The sequence below is a fragment of the Furipterus horrens genome, unplaced genomic scaffold, assembly GCF_987537825.1.
Source record: "Furipterus horrens unplaced genomic scaffold, mFurHor1.1.pri manual_scaffold_9, whole genome shotgun sequence".
NCBI classification, from domain to species: Eukaryota; Metazoa; Chordata; class Mammalia; order Chiroptera; family Furipteridae; genus Furipterus; species Furipterus horrens.
Genome location: NW_028327179.1, coordinates 84,882,249 through 84,896,401, shown reverse-complemented (window position 1 = coordinate 84,896,401; position 14,153 = coordinate 84,882,249). Strand labels below are relative to the sequence as shown.

General features: G+C 47.4%; 1 protein-coding gene across 1 annotated transcript; it reads right to left on the bottom strand.

Moving 5' to 3' along the window:
- Positions 1-10,485: 10,485 nt before the first annotated feature.
- On the bottom strand, positions 10,486-12,756 carry LEP (leptin). Its single transcript, XM_090286788.1, has 2 exons — positions 12,590-12,756; positions 10,486-11,101 (listed from the first exon to the last, which is right to left on the bottom strand). The coding sequence occupies exons 1-2, from the start codon at positions 12,731-12,733 to the stop codon at positions 10,745-10,747; spliced, it is 501 nt and encodes a 166-aa protein (XP_090142914.1). The 5' UTR covers positions 12,734-12,756; the 3' UTR covers positions 10,486-10,744.
- Positions 12,757-14,153: the final 1,397 nt, after the last annotated feature.

Below are 14,153 nucleotides of genomic sequence, written 5' to 3'. Positions count from 1 at the left end.
AGCTGCCTTTTCAGCCCGTTGGCTCTCTGGCTCAGGGTCATGAAATGTGGCAGTCCCAAAAGACCCACGGACACACTCACACACTTCAGGATAAGGGCCCTTTCTCCGCTGTTTACCCTCACTGAATGCTGTATTATTTTAACAGCGATTTACATATAAAGCAATTAGAACAGTGATCCACATGTCAGTAGCAAGCTTGCACCCAGATATGTGAGAAGGGGGCATCATCACTGAGGTGAGGAGAGAAAGGCCCCCACAAGTGAGGCCTGCCCGAGGTGCCCAGGTCCTGCACTTTCCCCTCTCCTGTCCTCTCTCCTGTCCCACTCATTGTGTCATCTAAACAACACAGAAAGTCTGAGAGGTAGACAGAAGAGCTTTGGTGACTTACCCGGCTCACTCAACTAGAGTGACAGGGTATGGACCAGATCCCAGGTATCCAGAATCTGGCCAGCTGTGATTTATTGAAGACCGTTCCCCCCATCCCTCCTCCTCCCCCTCCCCAGATCTGTTAGTATTTCTAAAACTTTGCCATTATAGTCGCGAGTCCCCTTTACTATTGGAGGGTTTGGAGGGCTTTAAGAACTTCCTTTCCAAAGAAATCATACTAGAAGAAACCCTTCATTAGACACCATGACTGTGAAAGGATCCTCGCACCTGCAGAAGTGACAGAGTGGGGGAAGGCATGGCAGGCACACCAGGATCCCAAGGACCACCTTTGTGTGTTTTCCACACCTCCGGGAGTGCAGGGGTCTCTGAGCTCCTCTATTTTCTCCTAGGGCTTTTGCTTCTCCTGGGTCTAGCAGTGCCTGGCACAGAGTCGGCACTCAGGATGTGGTTGCCAAACAGCTGTCTTTCATGCAGCCCCTCACATGGCAGAATTTAATTGGCCTGCCCCAGAACCTGCTGGGATCACTGTAAAGGCTGCCCTCCCCCAGCCATCTCAGCCCCTGGCAGCTAGCTGAAGGTTGAGGATATTGATAAAAGAGCCCGCAGGATTTCTCTAGAAATGTTTTTCATAATCTATGCTCCCAGGAAGGGATTTGGGAATTCCTTAAACAACCAATGTGCATTTGAGTGTAAACACTTGGATGTCAGCTCCCTAACATGTCTATTGAAAGCATCCACCAGCCAACCCTCCTGCAGCGCTGGGCAGGGTGGCTCCAGACCTCTAAGATGCTGCCCTGGACCCCTTGGAGCTGCCTGTTCTGGGTCAGGGCCTCCTTCTCCCTAGGCCCCCTTGCAGGCTGCAGCTGGCCCCTGACACAGCAGCTGCTTGTCCTCCCTCCTGGGCTGGGGACACATCTGCATTTGGCAGTGCCCAGATTAATCCCTATTACCTTCCCTGCTGACTCTGCAGGAGCTAAGCAATTTCTCTGCCTGCCCTCCCACCCCCACCCCCCCCTGCCCCCTGGGAAAGCAAAGCTGAATGTTCCCGCAGCCAGTGTCCTCACTAGCCAAGGAGATTCTGGCTGTGTCGGGTTCTAGGAAGAGCGAGGCCAGAGTGTGTTCTTAGGAGGGCAGAGAGGCACCCAGGGATCTCCTAGCTCCCCAAATGGAGCAAGTGGAGCAAGGCTGTGAGGCCAAGTGATGCAATAGGAAGAAGTGGAGACTGGAGAGTGAAAGGAATGAGGGAGGAGGAGGAAAACCTCTTTTGCAGGCGGTTTTATTTCTATTAGCTTTGAAGTTAGATTCCAAGTGGAATCAGGAGCAGAAAAGCAATAAAGAAACAGTGAAGGAAAAAAAAATTGAGATGTCAAGCGGCTGGTGTGTGCTTCAGTGACCTACAGGGGAACTTGTTCCATGTTCAACCACCTGCCATATAAGAGACATAAGAGAGGGGCTTCCTGAGCAACATTTTTCCAGGAGACAATATTATTCTGGAGAGTGACTGCCATGGAATTCTGGCTTATTTCTGTATCTATTATGTCTAGTACAGAGCCTGGCATATAGTAACTACTCAGTAAATAAAACTATGTGCTAGGAGCTACTCAAAGCCCTTGTTAACCCTTTCACAAGGTAATCAGATAGATACTGTTGTCTTCGTTTTACAGAAGTGAAAAATGGAAGGCACAAAGAGGTTAAATTACTTGCTCAAAATCACAATGAGAAAGCAGATGAACTGGGATTCAAACCCATGCAGGCTTATTTGAAAGCCTGTGCTTACTCTTACAATGTTCTACAGACTCTTGAAAGAAAGAGAGGGCAAAAAGAAAAGTAAGTCTCAGTTATGGCTTTAAAAGAGACTCTGGATGTCATTTAAATCCAACTCTTGGTCTTATCAGCTAAGGACTAGAGTCAGGGAAGAGATTTATTCAAGACCCTTGGCACTAGCCAGCTACTGACAGAGTTAGGATTAGAACTCAGAATCTCCTGACTTCCAGTTCCTGGAGCTTTCTGTCCTCCCCCAGCTCTAGGAAGAGAACAACCAGTGCCCTCTAGGGTTTGTAAACTGGTTTTTAAGTAGCATCAGTGTCTACCAGGCTTGGGAAGCCAGTGGAAGCTGGACCCTGTTTCCTCTCTCTCCAGCCCTCCCATGCCATCTTGCCTGGCCGGGCTGGCTTGGGTGGATCTGAGTTCTTCAGGCCTCAGCAATGCAGTCCACCAGGAAGACGCTGAAGCCGCAGATCCTGGGAGGTAGGCAGGAGGTATTATGGAGGGAAGCTGGGCTCTATCTGGGCCCAGTCAGGGACTTGCAGGTGTCCAGTGTGGACTTTCCATGCTTGGATTATGGCATAAACCCCCAGTTCTATGGTAACTTAAATACTAAAAATTTCCAGGGTCATTTTTTTCTCCACAGCATTTTTCTTTATCACTAATGTCTGGTCCATTAGATATTTTTGATTCAAGATATTTAAAACTCATTTTCCCCTTAGACAAGACAAATTAAATTTGTATCTTCCCATGTGGGGCTTTTCAAAGAGATTGGTGCAGGGTTGTGCTGGGTCCTCATAGTGATGCCACTTGATTACTCCTGGCATTCTTTTCCCATTTATGAGACATGGGTAACTGCAGGTATTCCAGCTGGGAGAGAGAGTGATTGGGTTTTTCTCCCATAAACAAGTCCTTCAAGATGGATGACTTCTTGGCATCAATTATTTTTCTCTGCTACCTCGCAGAACCTTCTAGAATAGAAGCCTCCCAGCAGCATACAAGTTGATCATCCAAGGAAGCCTTTTTGCCCCTGCTGGAGAGGGCAGAGTGAAATGGCTGAGTCCCTTTTGTTCTGGCCCATGCAGGCTTTGATAAGCCCTGTTCTGTTCACTTCAGACATTGCTGGGAAGGAGTTCCAATCTCCTAAAACACAGAGCAGGCTTCCCAGAGTGCTCTGGGGCTGGGTCACTTCCCTTCTGGTCAGTTTGTGCTGCTGAGTACTCAGGCCTTCCACAGTCAGTCCCTGGGACAGGGCTGGAAAGGTGGGGTCAGGGCCCACTTTTGTAGAGCGTGTCATTTACCTCGTCATCTTGTTTTGCGCAGGACACAGGCAGAGTGTCTGTGTGAGGGAGGATCAGCTGGAGGCTTCTAGGGGCAGGACAAGAACTGAGGGGCTTCCCCTAGTTCCCCAGAGGCTCTTTTTCCCATGACAGGAGACACTGTCCCCTCTGGACACCTTTCTTTTCTTTGGTAACAAGCAGAATCTGTGAGTGGCACAGAAACCAAGGAGAACTGCCAGCTGTCTCTCTGACCAAGCTTTTTAGTATGGAAGACAGGCACAGAGGGAGGCAAGGGAGTGAGTGGAGAAGAGAGTGCTTGGAAGGGAACTCCCAGCATATCAGCCTGGAGTTTCCACTCAGGCTGGAGAATTCTCTAAACTTGTCCCCACTCTCTCTGTGAACAAAGCCCCAGTCCCAAGCGTGGCCCCATTACCAGCCCCTCTGAGGAGAGAAGAAGCTGGGTGGGGTGGAGGAGTTCCAAAGCAGGACGGAACCACGTGTGTGTGTGTGTGTGTGTGCGTGCGCGCGCGCGCGTGCGTGCGTTGTCCTGAGCCACAAACTTCTCTGCAGGGGGCAGGCTGGGGCTGCAGCTCTGGGATCTGCTTGTGGGTGAGTCCAAGTAACAACATGCCGGGTTGGGCTCTGGTCATGGCTACTGGGGGCTCTGTGACCCTGTGTTTGTGTTTTGGTCCTTCAGAGCTACTGTCGTTTGTATACTGCAAACGAACTCTGCTGGGGCATTAGCCCTGATTAGTTTTGCAGCAATAAAATCTAATATTGTTAAATAAAGCCTTGAATAAGTGTCTGCTTATTACTTGCCAGTATTTTCCTGCTACCCAAAACAACATAGCTCGCGACTTCGAGCCAGCTACTTAGCCTCTCTGAGTCTACTTCCATATGTAAAAGAAACGAGTATAATACTATATCCTCCACCATGGTTATTGTGGGGATCGAATCTAATAACATGTGTGAAAGTCCTTCTGAGAGGGCAAGGTGCTGCTATTCCACTGTTAGGGATCATGATGATAATTGTGCTTATTGTAAAGCACCCAGAACAGCCCTGCCTTGCAATATAAAGTGTCAGCAGCAGGAGCTTCATTACAAGGGAGGAAAAATAAGCCCCAGGTTTCCCCGTGGAAAAGGGACAAAGCAGAGAGACCAAATAAGCTTGATTATAAGGGAGGAAAAAAGAAACCAGTTAACAAGAACAATGACAATTTGGATGATTTCATATCAAGGCTCAGTTCAGTATAATCAATAACAAAAATGTTCCCCATTCTTATCAGAAGTTCCCAGAGCCCAGGACAATCATTCCACTCTCTTTTAAGCCTCAGGTCACATGCCACTTTTATCTGATGTTGTGTGATTGAAGTTAAGAGCTTGTAGGAGCTGGTTTTGTTCTTTGTACAAATAAGTAAAAAGTCAAAGTGAGTCTCCTCTCTTTCCTCTCCTAGAAAAAACCCAGACTGGAACAAGACTCTAGAAGGCTGTCAGGACTCAGAGAGGCCAGGACAGAGAAGCTCAAAGCATTCCTGGCAGGGTCTTCTGCTGTTGCTACCTTCTCAAAATCTATTCCTTCCTCTTTTTATAATAGAATCCTCTTTTTCTTGGGAAACTACCGCTTACCCATTCTCATTCCAAGTGGGGTTGACCCTTTCCTCAGTTCAGACTCATATCTGACCAATCAGAGTACTGGCAATGGTGATTGGTTCAGCAAGAGGCATGTGATCCTAACCGGACCAATAAGAGTCAGCCCTGGGACTTTTGCTGGAACAATTAAGGAGAAGTTATCTTTCCTGGGGAGTTGCTAAGTAGAAGGTAGAAGCTTGGAGTTTTGGGTGGTCACTTTTGTTACCATCTGAAAATAAAGCCAGCATTGAAAGCAGCACAGCTGAGGAGTGGAGAATGATTCCCTCTGACGGCAAAATAGTTGGAAATCTGTATGTGCATATTTAGGGTAGGAATGGGGTGGGTAAAGATTTCTCTCTCTCTTTCTCTATGTCTCTCCAACCTGGGTATTGCAACTTCAAAGGCTCAAATTCTAACCCTCAAATGTGAGTCTTTGGTCAATGAAACCTCTAAGCCTTGTTTCTATCACCCAATACATGGGATAAATAATAGACACCCTCTATTGCTCCCCCAAATGTAGGAAGGTAATAAGCCCCTCCATCCTGCAGTATGCAGGAAAGGGGGTTTCCTGGACTGTTGTTATATCTCCAAATAATTACTGGGCTGTGAGGACCATTTTTAGATTTGAGTCAGATGCAAGGTCCAAGCCCAAGTGAGGAAAGGATTGGGGGCTCCCCCTTTTGTGACTGTCTCAGGTGGTGCTATCATTCATGCTGCACCTGCTAGTTCTCCCTGAGATAAATACACACATTTTATAAGCAGAAAAGTTGAAGTTGTGAGGGTTGGTATTTTCTCAAAAATTATGGCCCCAAAGTGTGAGACAGTCAGGGCAACTTCAGGGTTGGTTTTCTGATCTGTGATAGGACATCTGTCTGAGATGAAACACTGGCCTTTGACAGAAAGCCCTGTCTGAGGTTCAGCAGTTTTCAGTGCTGAGGGGCCTGGCTTAAGAGCCAAGACGGAAGCCTAACATGCACTCTGAATAGGTCTTTGGCTGACCGTTCTGTACTCTCTGAATTCCTGCAGCTTAAGTAGGGGGTGTGGGGGGGGTGTGAGTGGATAGTGGTCTGCTCCTGCACTGTGTGGGGCATGAAGTAAGTCAGTGAGACATGGGATGATGAGCCTGTCCCTGGCTGGCCCCAGGACAAGGTTTTGAAGGTAGAGACAAAGTGCTTTAACTTTTTTTATTTCTTACAATAACTTAAATGGGAAAAAGAGACAAGAATCCCATTTTCCTTCACAAATGGACTGAGACTTCTCTTCCTATATGGAGAGATCACTGCAGTGGGGACACCATGACCTCCCTTGGGGAGGGAGAAAGGGCATTCCATGACTTCCATGGGGCACCCCAAAGCCCAGCAGGGGTGGGCCTGAGCTCAAGGCCCTGATTTCACTCTTCTGGCTTCTTATGAGCCTGAGGACTTGCCTTTCCAGCATCTTGCAGCTGGCTCTTGCCACTCTGTCCTTGTTTGATTTGCTAAGTCTCTGCTTTAGTTCGCTGTTTCACACCCACACTGACAGTCTGCCGTCCCCCAAGGCCCTGGGACATCTGCCAGGCAGTGAAATCAAATGTGAAGTTAAATATAATTCGGCTCCACATGATATTCGCAGCCTCCCTCCACCCCCTCCTCCTTCCCTCCCAGAGTGCAGAGTGCCCAGGCAGTGGTACCCAGGCAGAGTGAACCTTCCCCCAAAATGTTTATTCTGGAAATTTTACCCAAAACTAGAGGGTATGATATAATGGACTCTTGTGTGCCTATCACCTAGCTTTAACAATTAGCAACATTTTTGCTGATCTTGTTTAATCTCACATGTATTAAATTAAAAAATATATATATTTTCCTGAAGTATTTAAAAACAAATTTCAGATACCATTTCATTTTACGCTAAACTATTTTAGTTTGAATCTCTACTAAATAAAGAAGCATTTAATTAATCACCCTGCCATCACCATGGCTAATAAAATTAACTAATTCCTTATCATAATCTCAAACAGAATATTCAAATTTTCTCATTATCTCAAAGCTGTCTTTTTTACAGTTGATTTGGACCAGTACCTTTGATCTCAAAAAGAAGTTTGCTGAGAAAATTAAGAGTGAGCAGAATTCTAATAGGAAGTTTAACCTTTAATAGTTAGGATTGTTTTCAGGCATTTTGTAGAATTTCCTTACATGTAAATAATGGGCTTGTTACATGAGCACCACAATTCCTTTGCTCGAATAAGAACTGAGGGCCCGTGCTGTGCCAGACACTACAGCCGGCGCTGGGTGAGGCGACCCTGCCCACAGATGCTCACAGCCCAGGGCAGGAGAGGAACCCCTATAGAAATGACTTCTCTGAGCTCGTGCACAGGAGTGAACAGGGACTATGAGAGCTCAGGGGAAGGAAGAACTGCCAACATCAGGTCCCATTATTGAGACTCCTTTGATTAATTTTTTTTTTTTTTAATCCTCAGCCAAGGGCATGCCCATTGATTTTAGAGAGAAAGGAAAGAAGGAAGAGAGAGGGAGAGAAACATTGATCTGTACCCCGACTTGGGACTGAACTTGCAAACTAAGCATGGGAATCAAACTCATGACCTTTTGTTTAAAGGACAATGCTCCAGCTAACTGAGCCCACACCGGCCAGGTTGAGATTCCTTTGATTTAGTCTGATCTTCTCTCCCATCAGTTATCATAAGGTGATGCCACAGATTTAATGTTTGTGTTCCCTCCAAATTCACGTGTTAAATCCTAACCCCCAATGTGATGATATTTGAAGGTGGGGCCTTTATGAGGTGATTAGGTCATGGGTGTAGAGCCCTCATGAATGGGATGGGTGCCCTTACAAAAGAGACCCCAGAGAGCTCCCTTGCCCCTTCCACCACATGAAGACCCAGTGAAAGATGTGGTCTATGAACCAGGAAGTGAGTCCTCATCAGACACGGAATCTGCTGGCATCTTGATCTTGGACGTCCATCCTCCAGAAATGTGAGAAATAAATTTCTGTTTTTTATAAGCCACTCAGACTATGGTATTCAGGTATAGCAGCCCAAACACACTGAGACAGGTGATGTTTACCTTTATATTTCTTCTCTTTCATTTCTCTCCTTCCTTCTACCCCTCACTCTTTCCTTCCCCGCTTCTTTCCTTTTTTCCTTCCATCTTATAATTCTGTGTCTTCCATTCTAGTAGGTTCTCTTCCTGTTCTTGCTCTCTTTCCCATGTCGAGTTCTCCTGAAGTGGATTCCCTTCTTCCTGGGGACCCCCTCTTATGTCCTCTCTTAGGCCTCATGCCTCGGGACAGCCTAGGGGTTCTCTGTTTTGGTGTGCGGTTCCTGCCTCTCTCTGGAACCTTGCTTCACTGTTCTCCCAGCATCCAAATCCACTTATTTTTGCTCTGCAGTGTTTTACTTTGGGTTTCTCCAAGAACAGCACCTGAGATGAGGGTTCTGGCACAGAAGGTATATTTGGGAGGGGACCCTAGGAAGCAGGAGTGAGGGGCAGGGAGACTGGGACAGGGGAGGAGGAAGAATCAATCTAGAGTGCCTCATTGATGGTGACTGGTGTGGGCACCTGGAGCCCAGCCTGGGTATAGTGCACCTCAGAATTGCCCCTGTGGATGGTGGGAGGCTGGGGCATTTACCCACAGAGTCTCATCCCCGCCAGTTGAGATTGGTTCCTCTGGGGCTATCACCCTCCCCTTTACTTTCAAGCTGCCCCGTGTGGGCTGCAAGGGCTCCCTAAGGCATCCAAGTGGAGAGATTCGAGGAGCACTATGCAAGGGAGCTGCACAGCACAGCTGCAGCTGATCTCTGAGGTGGCCAGGACATCAAGTCTGCTAAGCAACTCCCATTTCTTGTGCTCCCCTGGCTCATTAATACTGATAACAACATGATTTATTAAGTGCTTTCTGTATATCAGTCATTGGGCTATTAGCTTCCCAAACACTTTATCATTTAGTCTTCTGAAGGCCTACTGGGAAGTGATATTATTCCTTCACCGATGACAAATTGAAGGTAAGAGAGGTTACATAACTTGCCTAAGGGTTCAGCACCCTCTGAGCTGGGAGCTGGGGTTGAGGTGAGAGCTGAGCATGGGGGCTCCATTACTTTCTCTACATCCTGATGCTCCCAAATTCAGGCCAGGGCAAGGACCCCTGGGGCTGAGGATGACAGTGTACCAGTGAACTTAACCCAGGTGGATTTGCGTAGTCAGGCTTCACTAGACTTAGATCCTGACATTGAAAGTCTGGAATAAATTGTTCTGTCCTTTTGAAAAATGAGGCGTAATTATTTTTTGGTTGTATGCTGTTGTTAAGCAAGCATATGGGGTGGGGTCTTCTGAAAGGTCCTGCTGGGTTGACCTGATGCTTTTCTCACTAGACTCTGCAAAAGTCCTGACTTTGGAGGTTGAACATGGCCAGGTGCTGCCCCTAGACTCTGCCAGCTGTTTGGCAGATGTGAGCTGCTGCCTCAGGGGAGTACAAGAGAATGCCTGAGGATGGAAAAAGATCTGGAAGGACAGTCTGAGGAACATGCCCTTCCACGCTGATGCTGGGAGTCACCTTACAGGGGAAGGAATGGTATCTCCAGGCCTTTGCTCAGGGACCAGTTACTGTGGGCGGGCCTCCTGAGCCACTGGGGCTGGGAGGAGGGAAGGGGCTTCTCAGTCCCAGGTGGCCACCAAAGCAACAAATACATTGTCCCCAAGCCTCTGTTACCCACCCCAGGCAGGAGGGGATGGGGGTAGATCATGGCACTAGCACCTTTGAGGTCCCTGGGGATAAGTGCAAAGGAAAGTGTTGTAAGAGATGGACCATGGCCTAGACTTCTCAGCAACATGGGCCAAAAACAATTCTCTCTTTTTTTTTGTATGTGGTTTGCCTTGAGTTTCTGTCATGGGCAGCTGAAGGAGTCTTGACTGATACAGAAATCAGCCACTTCCCCCAGCTGCCAAGTGACCCACTTAGGCTGCTCCCGCCACATCTCACTGCCCCTTCTCTTGGGTCTCCCCTTCCTAGCCGACCTGAGCTAGTACGCAGGAAAGACCGGGCCTCTGTCATTTAAATCTAAGGTGAGTTTGTACCCATGTGCTCCTGGTCCTGGACCAGTGACATTTAAAGCCTGTTGTCAATTGTGAGGTGAAGGGAAAGAGTTTTCTTTATATGTACTGTGAACTAGGCACTGTGCTGGGTTGTTATCTCATTAAATATCCAGAGCAATCAGCAAGATGTTTGGGAATGGGGATTCTTGAAATCACCCATGGAAGTGACTCCCTTGGACAGGCCAGCTCCCGAGTCCACCCCAGGACTTGGGTTGACATGCTCAGGTCTTACTGTACTGCATTAATGTACTGTGCCCGCAATAAGAATAGGCCTGTCTTTTCAAGCCCGTGTATCCGGTTGAGATTTTACTGAGCCGCATATCTTGGTTTGTTTGCTTGTGTTTTATTTATTTGTTCATTTATTTAAAAACTTGGTGCTGCTCAAGGCTGATTTGCAGGCCCACCCTGACTCTGGGGAGGCATGTGCTCACGTTGTCAGCCCTGTTCATCAGGGGATCCTTTTGCCTGAATAACTGGCGGCTGTGGCCAAGCCCAGGCAGAACTGACCTTTGGAAGGGAGGCTTGGAGGAGTGAGAAAGAAAGGGATTGGAGGCCGGGAGAAGAGATGGCCACACAGGCTCTCTCTAAGCCTTCAAGGCTTCAGCACCCAGGGCTGAAGTCCAGCTGCTGGAGCATGTCCTGCAAAGACCCCTGCAGCCTGCTCAGGACCACCACTTCTGCAGAATAGAGTGAGGCATCCAGGACACCTCCCAGGCTCTCCAAGGTATTCAGACCTCTGGCTCGGAGGAAGGGGCAGTTCTTGGAGGAGGCCAGCAGGTGGAGAAGGTCCCGGAGGTTCTCCAGGTCATTAGATATTTGGATCACATTTCCAGAAGGCAGACTGGTGAGGATCTGTTGGTAGGTTGCCAATGTCTGGTCCATCTTGGACAAAGTCAGGAGAGGGTGGAGCCCAGGAATGAAGTCCAAACCAGTGACCCTCTGTTTGGAGACTGACTGCTGTGCAAAAGGAAGAAGAAGAGTAAGAGCTCAGTGAGGCGGGAGACGAGTCAATTCTCTAAAGCCCTCAGCCTTTCCATTGAGTATTTAGGTTTGTTCCCTTGGTTGCTTCCCTTCTCCTTCTGCACCATCCCGGCCTAGACCCTTATTGTTGTGCCCGGGTGGCTGTCAAACCACTAAGAGGGTCTCCTGGACTTCTGTCTTCCTGCCACTCCCAAACCACCCTGCCCTCCACTTCCAGACCAACATTTGCAGATTGTTCCCTTCTCCAAATGGCCTCTGCTATAGAATCAGGCATGATTCCCTATTCTGTACTGGTTAAGTCTCTTCCCCAGGCATTGAGGTCCTCCATAACTGCCCCCTTCCTGGCCATCTTCATTTCCTTCCTCCCCCAATAAATTCCTCCCTTCAGTCAGACTCTCCACAGACCTCACCCATTAGGCCATCCCCAGCAAGTGTCTGGCCTCTCTCTTCTGTTCCACTAACTCTGATTACCAGGAGGGGTTCCCCTTCCCAACTGCCCACAGCACTCATTCCCTGCACCACACAAGAGGGACATTCTGGACCTATTACGTGCAACCTTGTCAAATGATTATTTTGAAAGCAAGGAGAATTAAGGACTTCTCTTTGTAAAATACCCAAGACTCTATCTAGTTCTGAGCTTTCCCTGCTTCTGGCCACCTAACTTCCTCCTTCTCAAGGCCACTGTCAGACATCCACAGTGATCAGGAGACATGGAAGTCCATGCAGGACAAAAAAACAGGTTTTCAAGGCTGGGGATGACCAAAATCACGACTACAAACCTTCAATGTGGGCACACTTGGTTCTGGTTCTGCAGGGGGTTGGGGTCACTTGCTTTCTCTTAATCTCATAATGATACGATGAAGACTCTATGAGAGTCCCGTTATCTGGATGATGAAACCAAGGCTTAAAGACATTGAGGAACTAGCTAAAGGCTTTCCAGATGGAGAACAGAGATGTAAAGAGAAGTGGGAAATGGCTGAAGGTCTAGGCCCATGGACTCCCAAGCAAAGAGCCAAGGAGCATTGAAAGCTGTTCCCAAATACCTAGAGGGTTGTTTGTGAAGGAGGGTAGACTTGCTCTTTTGTGTGGCCTTGGCAGGCAGGACTAGCAGAATGGGGAGGCCTTCTAAAGGCCAGAGCTGAGCTTCAACTAGGAAGAGCATCTACTGATAAGCACATTTTAGAGCTCTCAGAGGGGATGCCGCTGGGGCTCTGGTCACCTGCCAATGGGACACTAGGACCTTTAGGACTCCCTCTAATCCTAGGCTCTAGGATTGCAGTCAGGGAGGAAGAAGAGGAAGAAGGTGGAGACTGATGGGAGAAGAAGCAACTGTTCGTACAGCAGGAGGAGCCAAGGCCACCATGGCCCCTACATGTCACTACACAGGCCTCAGCCAACCTCTGAGGTTCCAGTTTCCCCATGGTGACCATGGGGTTCTATTTCGTCTCCCCAGACCCTCCTTACCATGTGTGAAATGTCATTGATTCTGGTGACAATTGTTTTGATGAGGGTCTTGGTGTCATACTGGACATTGTGGATGGGCGAAGCTTCAATGTAGAACAAATAGGGCCAAAGCCACAGGAATTGGCACAGGAGTCCGCAATGCATTTTCTTTCCCAGATGTGCTTCTTGGGCCTGAAAACCAAAGGCACCACACATTGCAAGTCGCTGCCATCTCAGAAGACACCCATATGCCCTGTTACCAACCACATCAGTGCATCTGGATAAAAATGAGATTTGCTTTCTGCCCTGGTTATCATCTCCTCAGAGTCCAAGACAATTTATTATCTAAAAATATACTAATAAAAAGCATTTCCCTGGGGAGAGGTGAGGCCTGGCCAATAAAACCACAAGGAGGTGTGCTGTAGATCTCAGAGCTATAAGCCAGGGTGTGAGCAAATGGGCATGATAGTGATGACGTGACTTCACTGTGTGCTTCAAGGAAGAGAGCGGGCTTTTACGGTTTGGTTTCTATCCATCATTTACCCACTGTATGACTTTAGGCAAATCACATAACTGCTAAAAACTCTACCTTTTATCCCCTGCAATATACCTATCTCCAGGCTTTTATAAGGATCATATTAGATAATGCATGTGAAAGAGTTGTAAAGGTATGTGAACTGTACTCTATTAATAACCTATGATTACAGATTATGTGACTTTCCCTCCCATGATTCTCAGAGCACCCTGCTGGTATCTCATGATGGCATTTATCACTGGCTTTATTGTTTCCCCCTCTCCCACTGGGAGCCCGAATCCAATCAGCACTCAAAGAAGGTCTGACAACATGTCACAAACTGTTCTGGGCACCAAGGACAAAAGAGTGAACCACAGGTGTTCTCTGCCCTCAAGTTGCTTACAGTTTGATAAGAGAGACACTAGGTAAACAGGCCATCCCAATTCAGGAAAAAAGAGCTTTGCAAGAAGGACAAGTATAGGATATGACAGGCATCAGAGGGGGTTTCTTAAAAGAGGTGTCACCTGGGCTGGGTATTGAAGACTGAGGAGGGGTTAGAAAGAATAGAAAGTGGTTGCCATAACTGCCAAGCAAGCAGTAGATGCAAAGGCCCAGAGGCAGGAGAGAACATAAAACACGTTCCCTGGAATATTTGAAACTTTTAGCATCATGGAACTATGAATTCTAAAGTTAACAGTATGCTGATCCTTGATTAAGCCACACAGTTTTACTGTGACACAGGAGGCAATGAGGCAAAAAGTGATATAGTTAAATATCTGTGAGTCCGTGGCCAATGATCCCTGCTAAGTATATGTGGATGAGCCTGAAATAATAATTAAATGGAAATAAATTTTAGCATGAAGGGTCTGGAGATGGCAAAAATGTTATTCTCTGCTTTTGTTTGTTTGTTTGTTTGTTTGTTTTTTTGTTCTGCCTCATCTGGATCCTGATAAAACAGATAATACATCTTCTGTCCATAGGTGACATTATTAATTAGTATAATTCATATCCTGGCAATGTAGTAGAAATCAGCAGTCTGTTTATATACTATTTATAATGCTTGATCAAAGA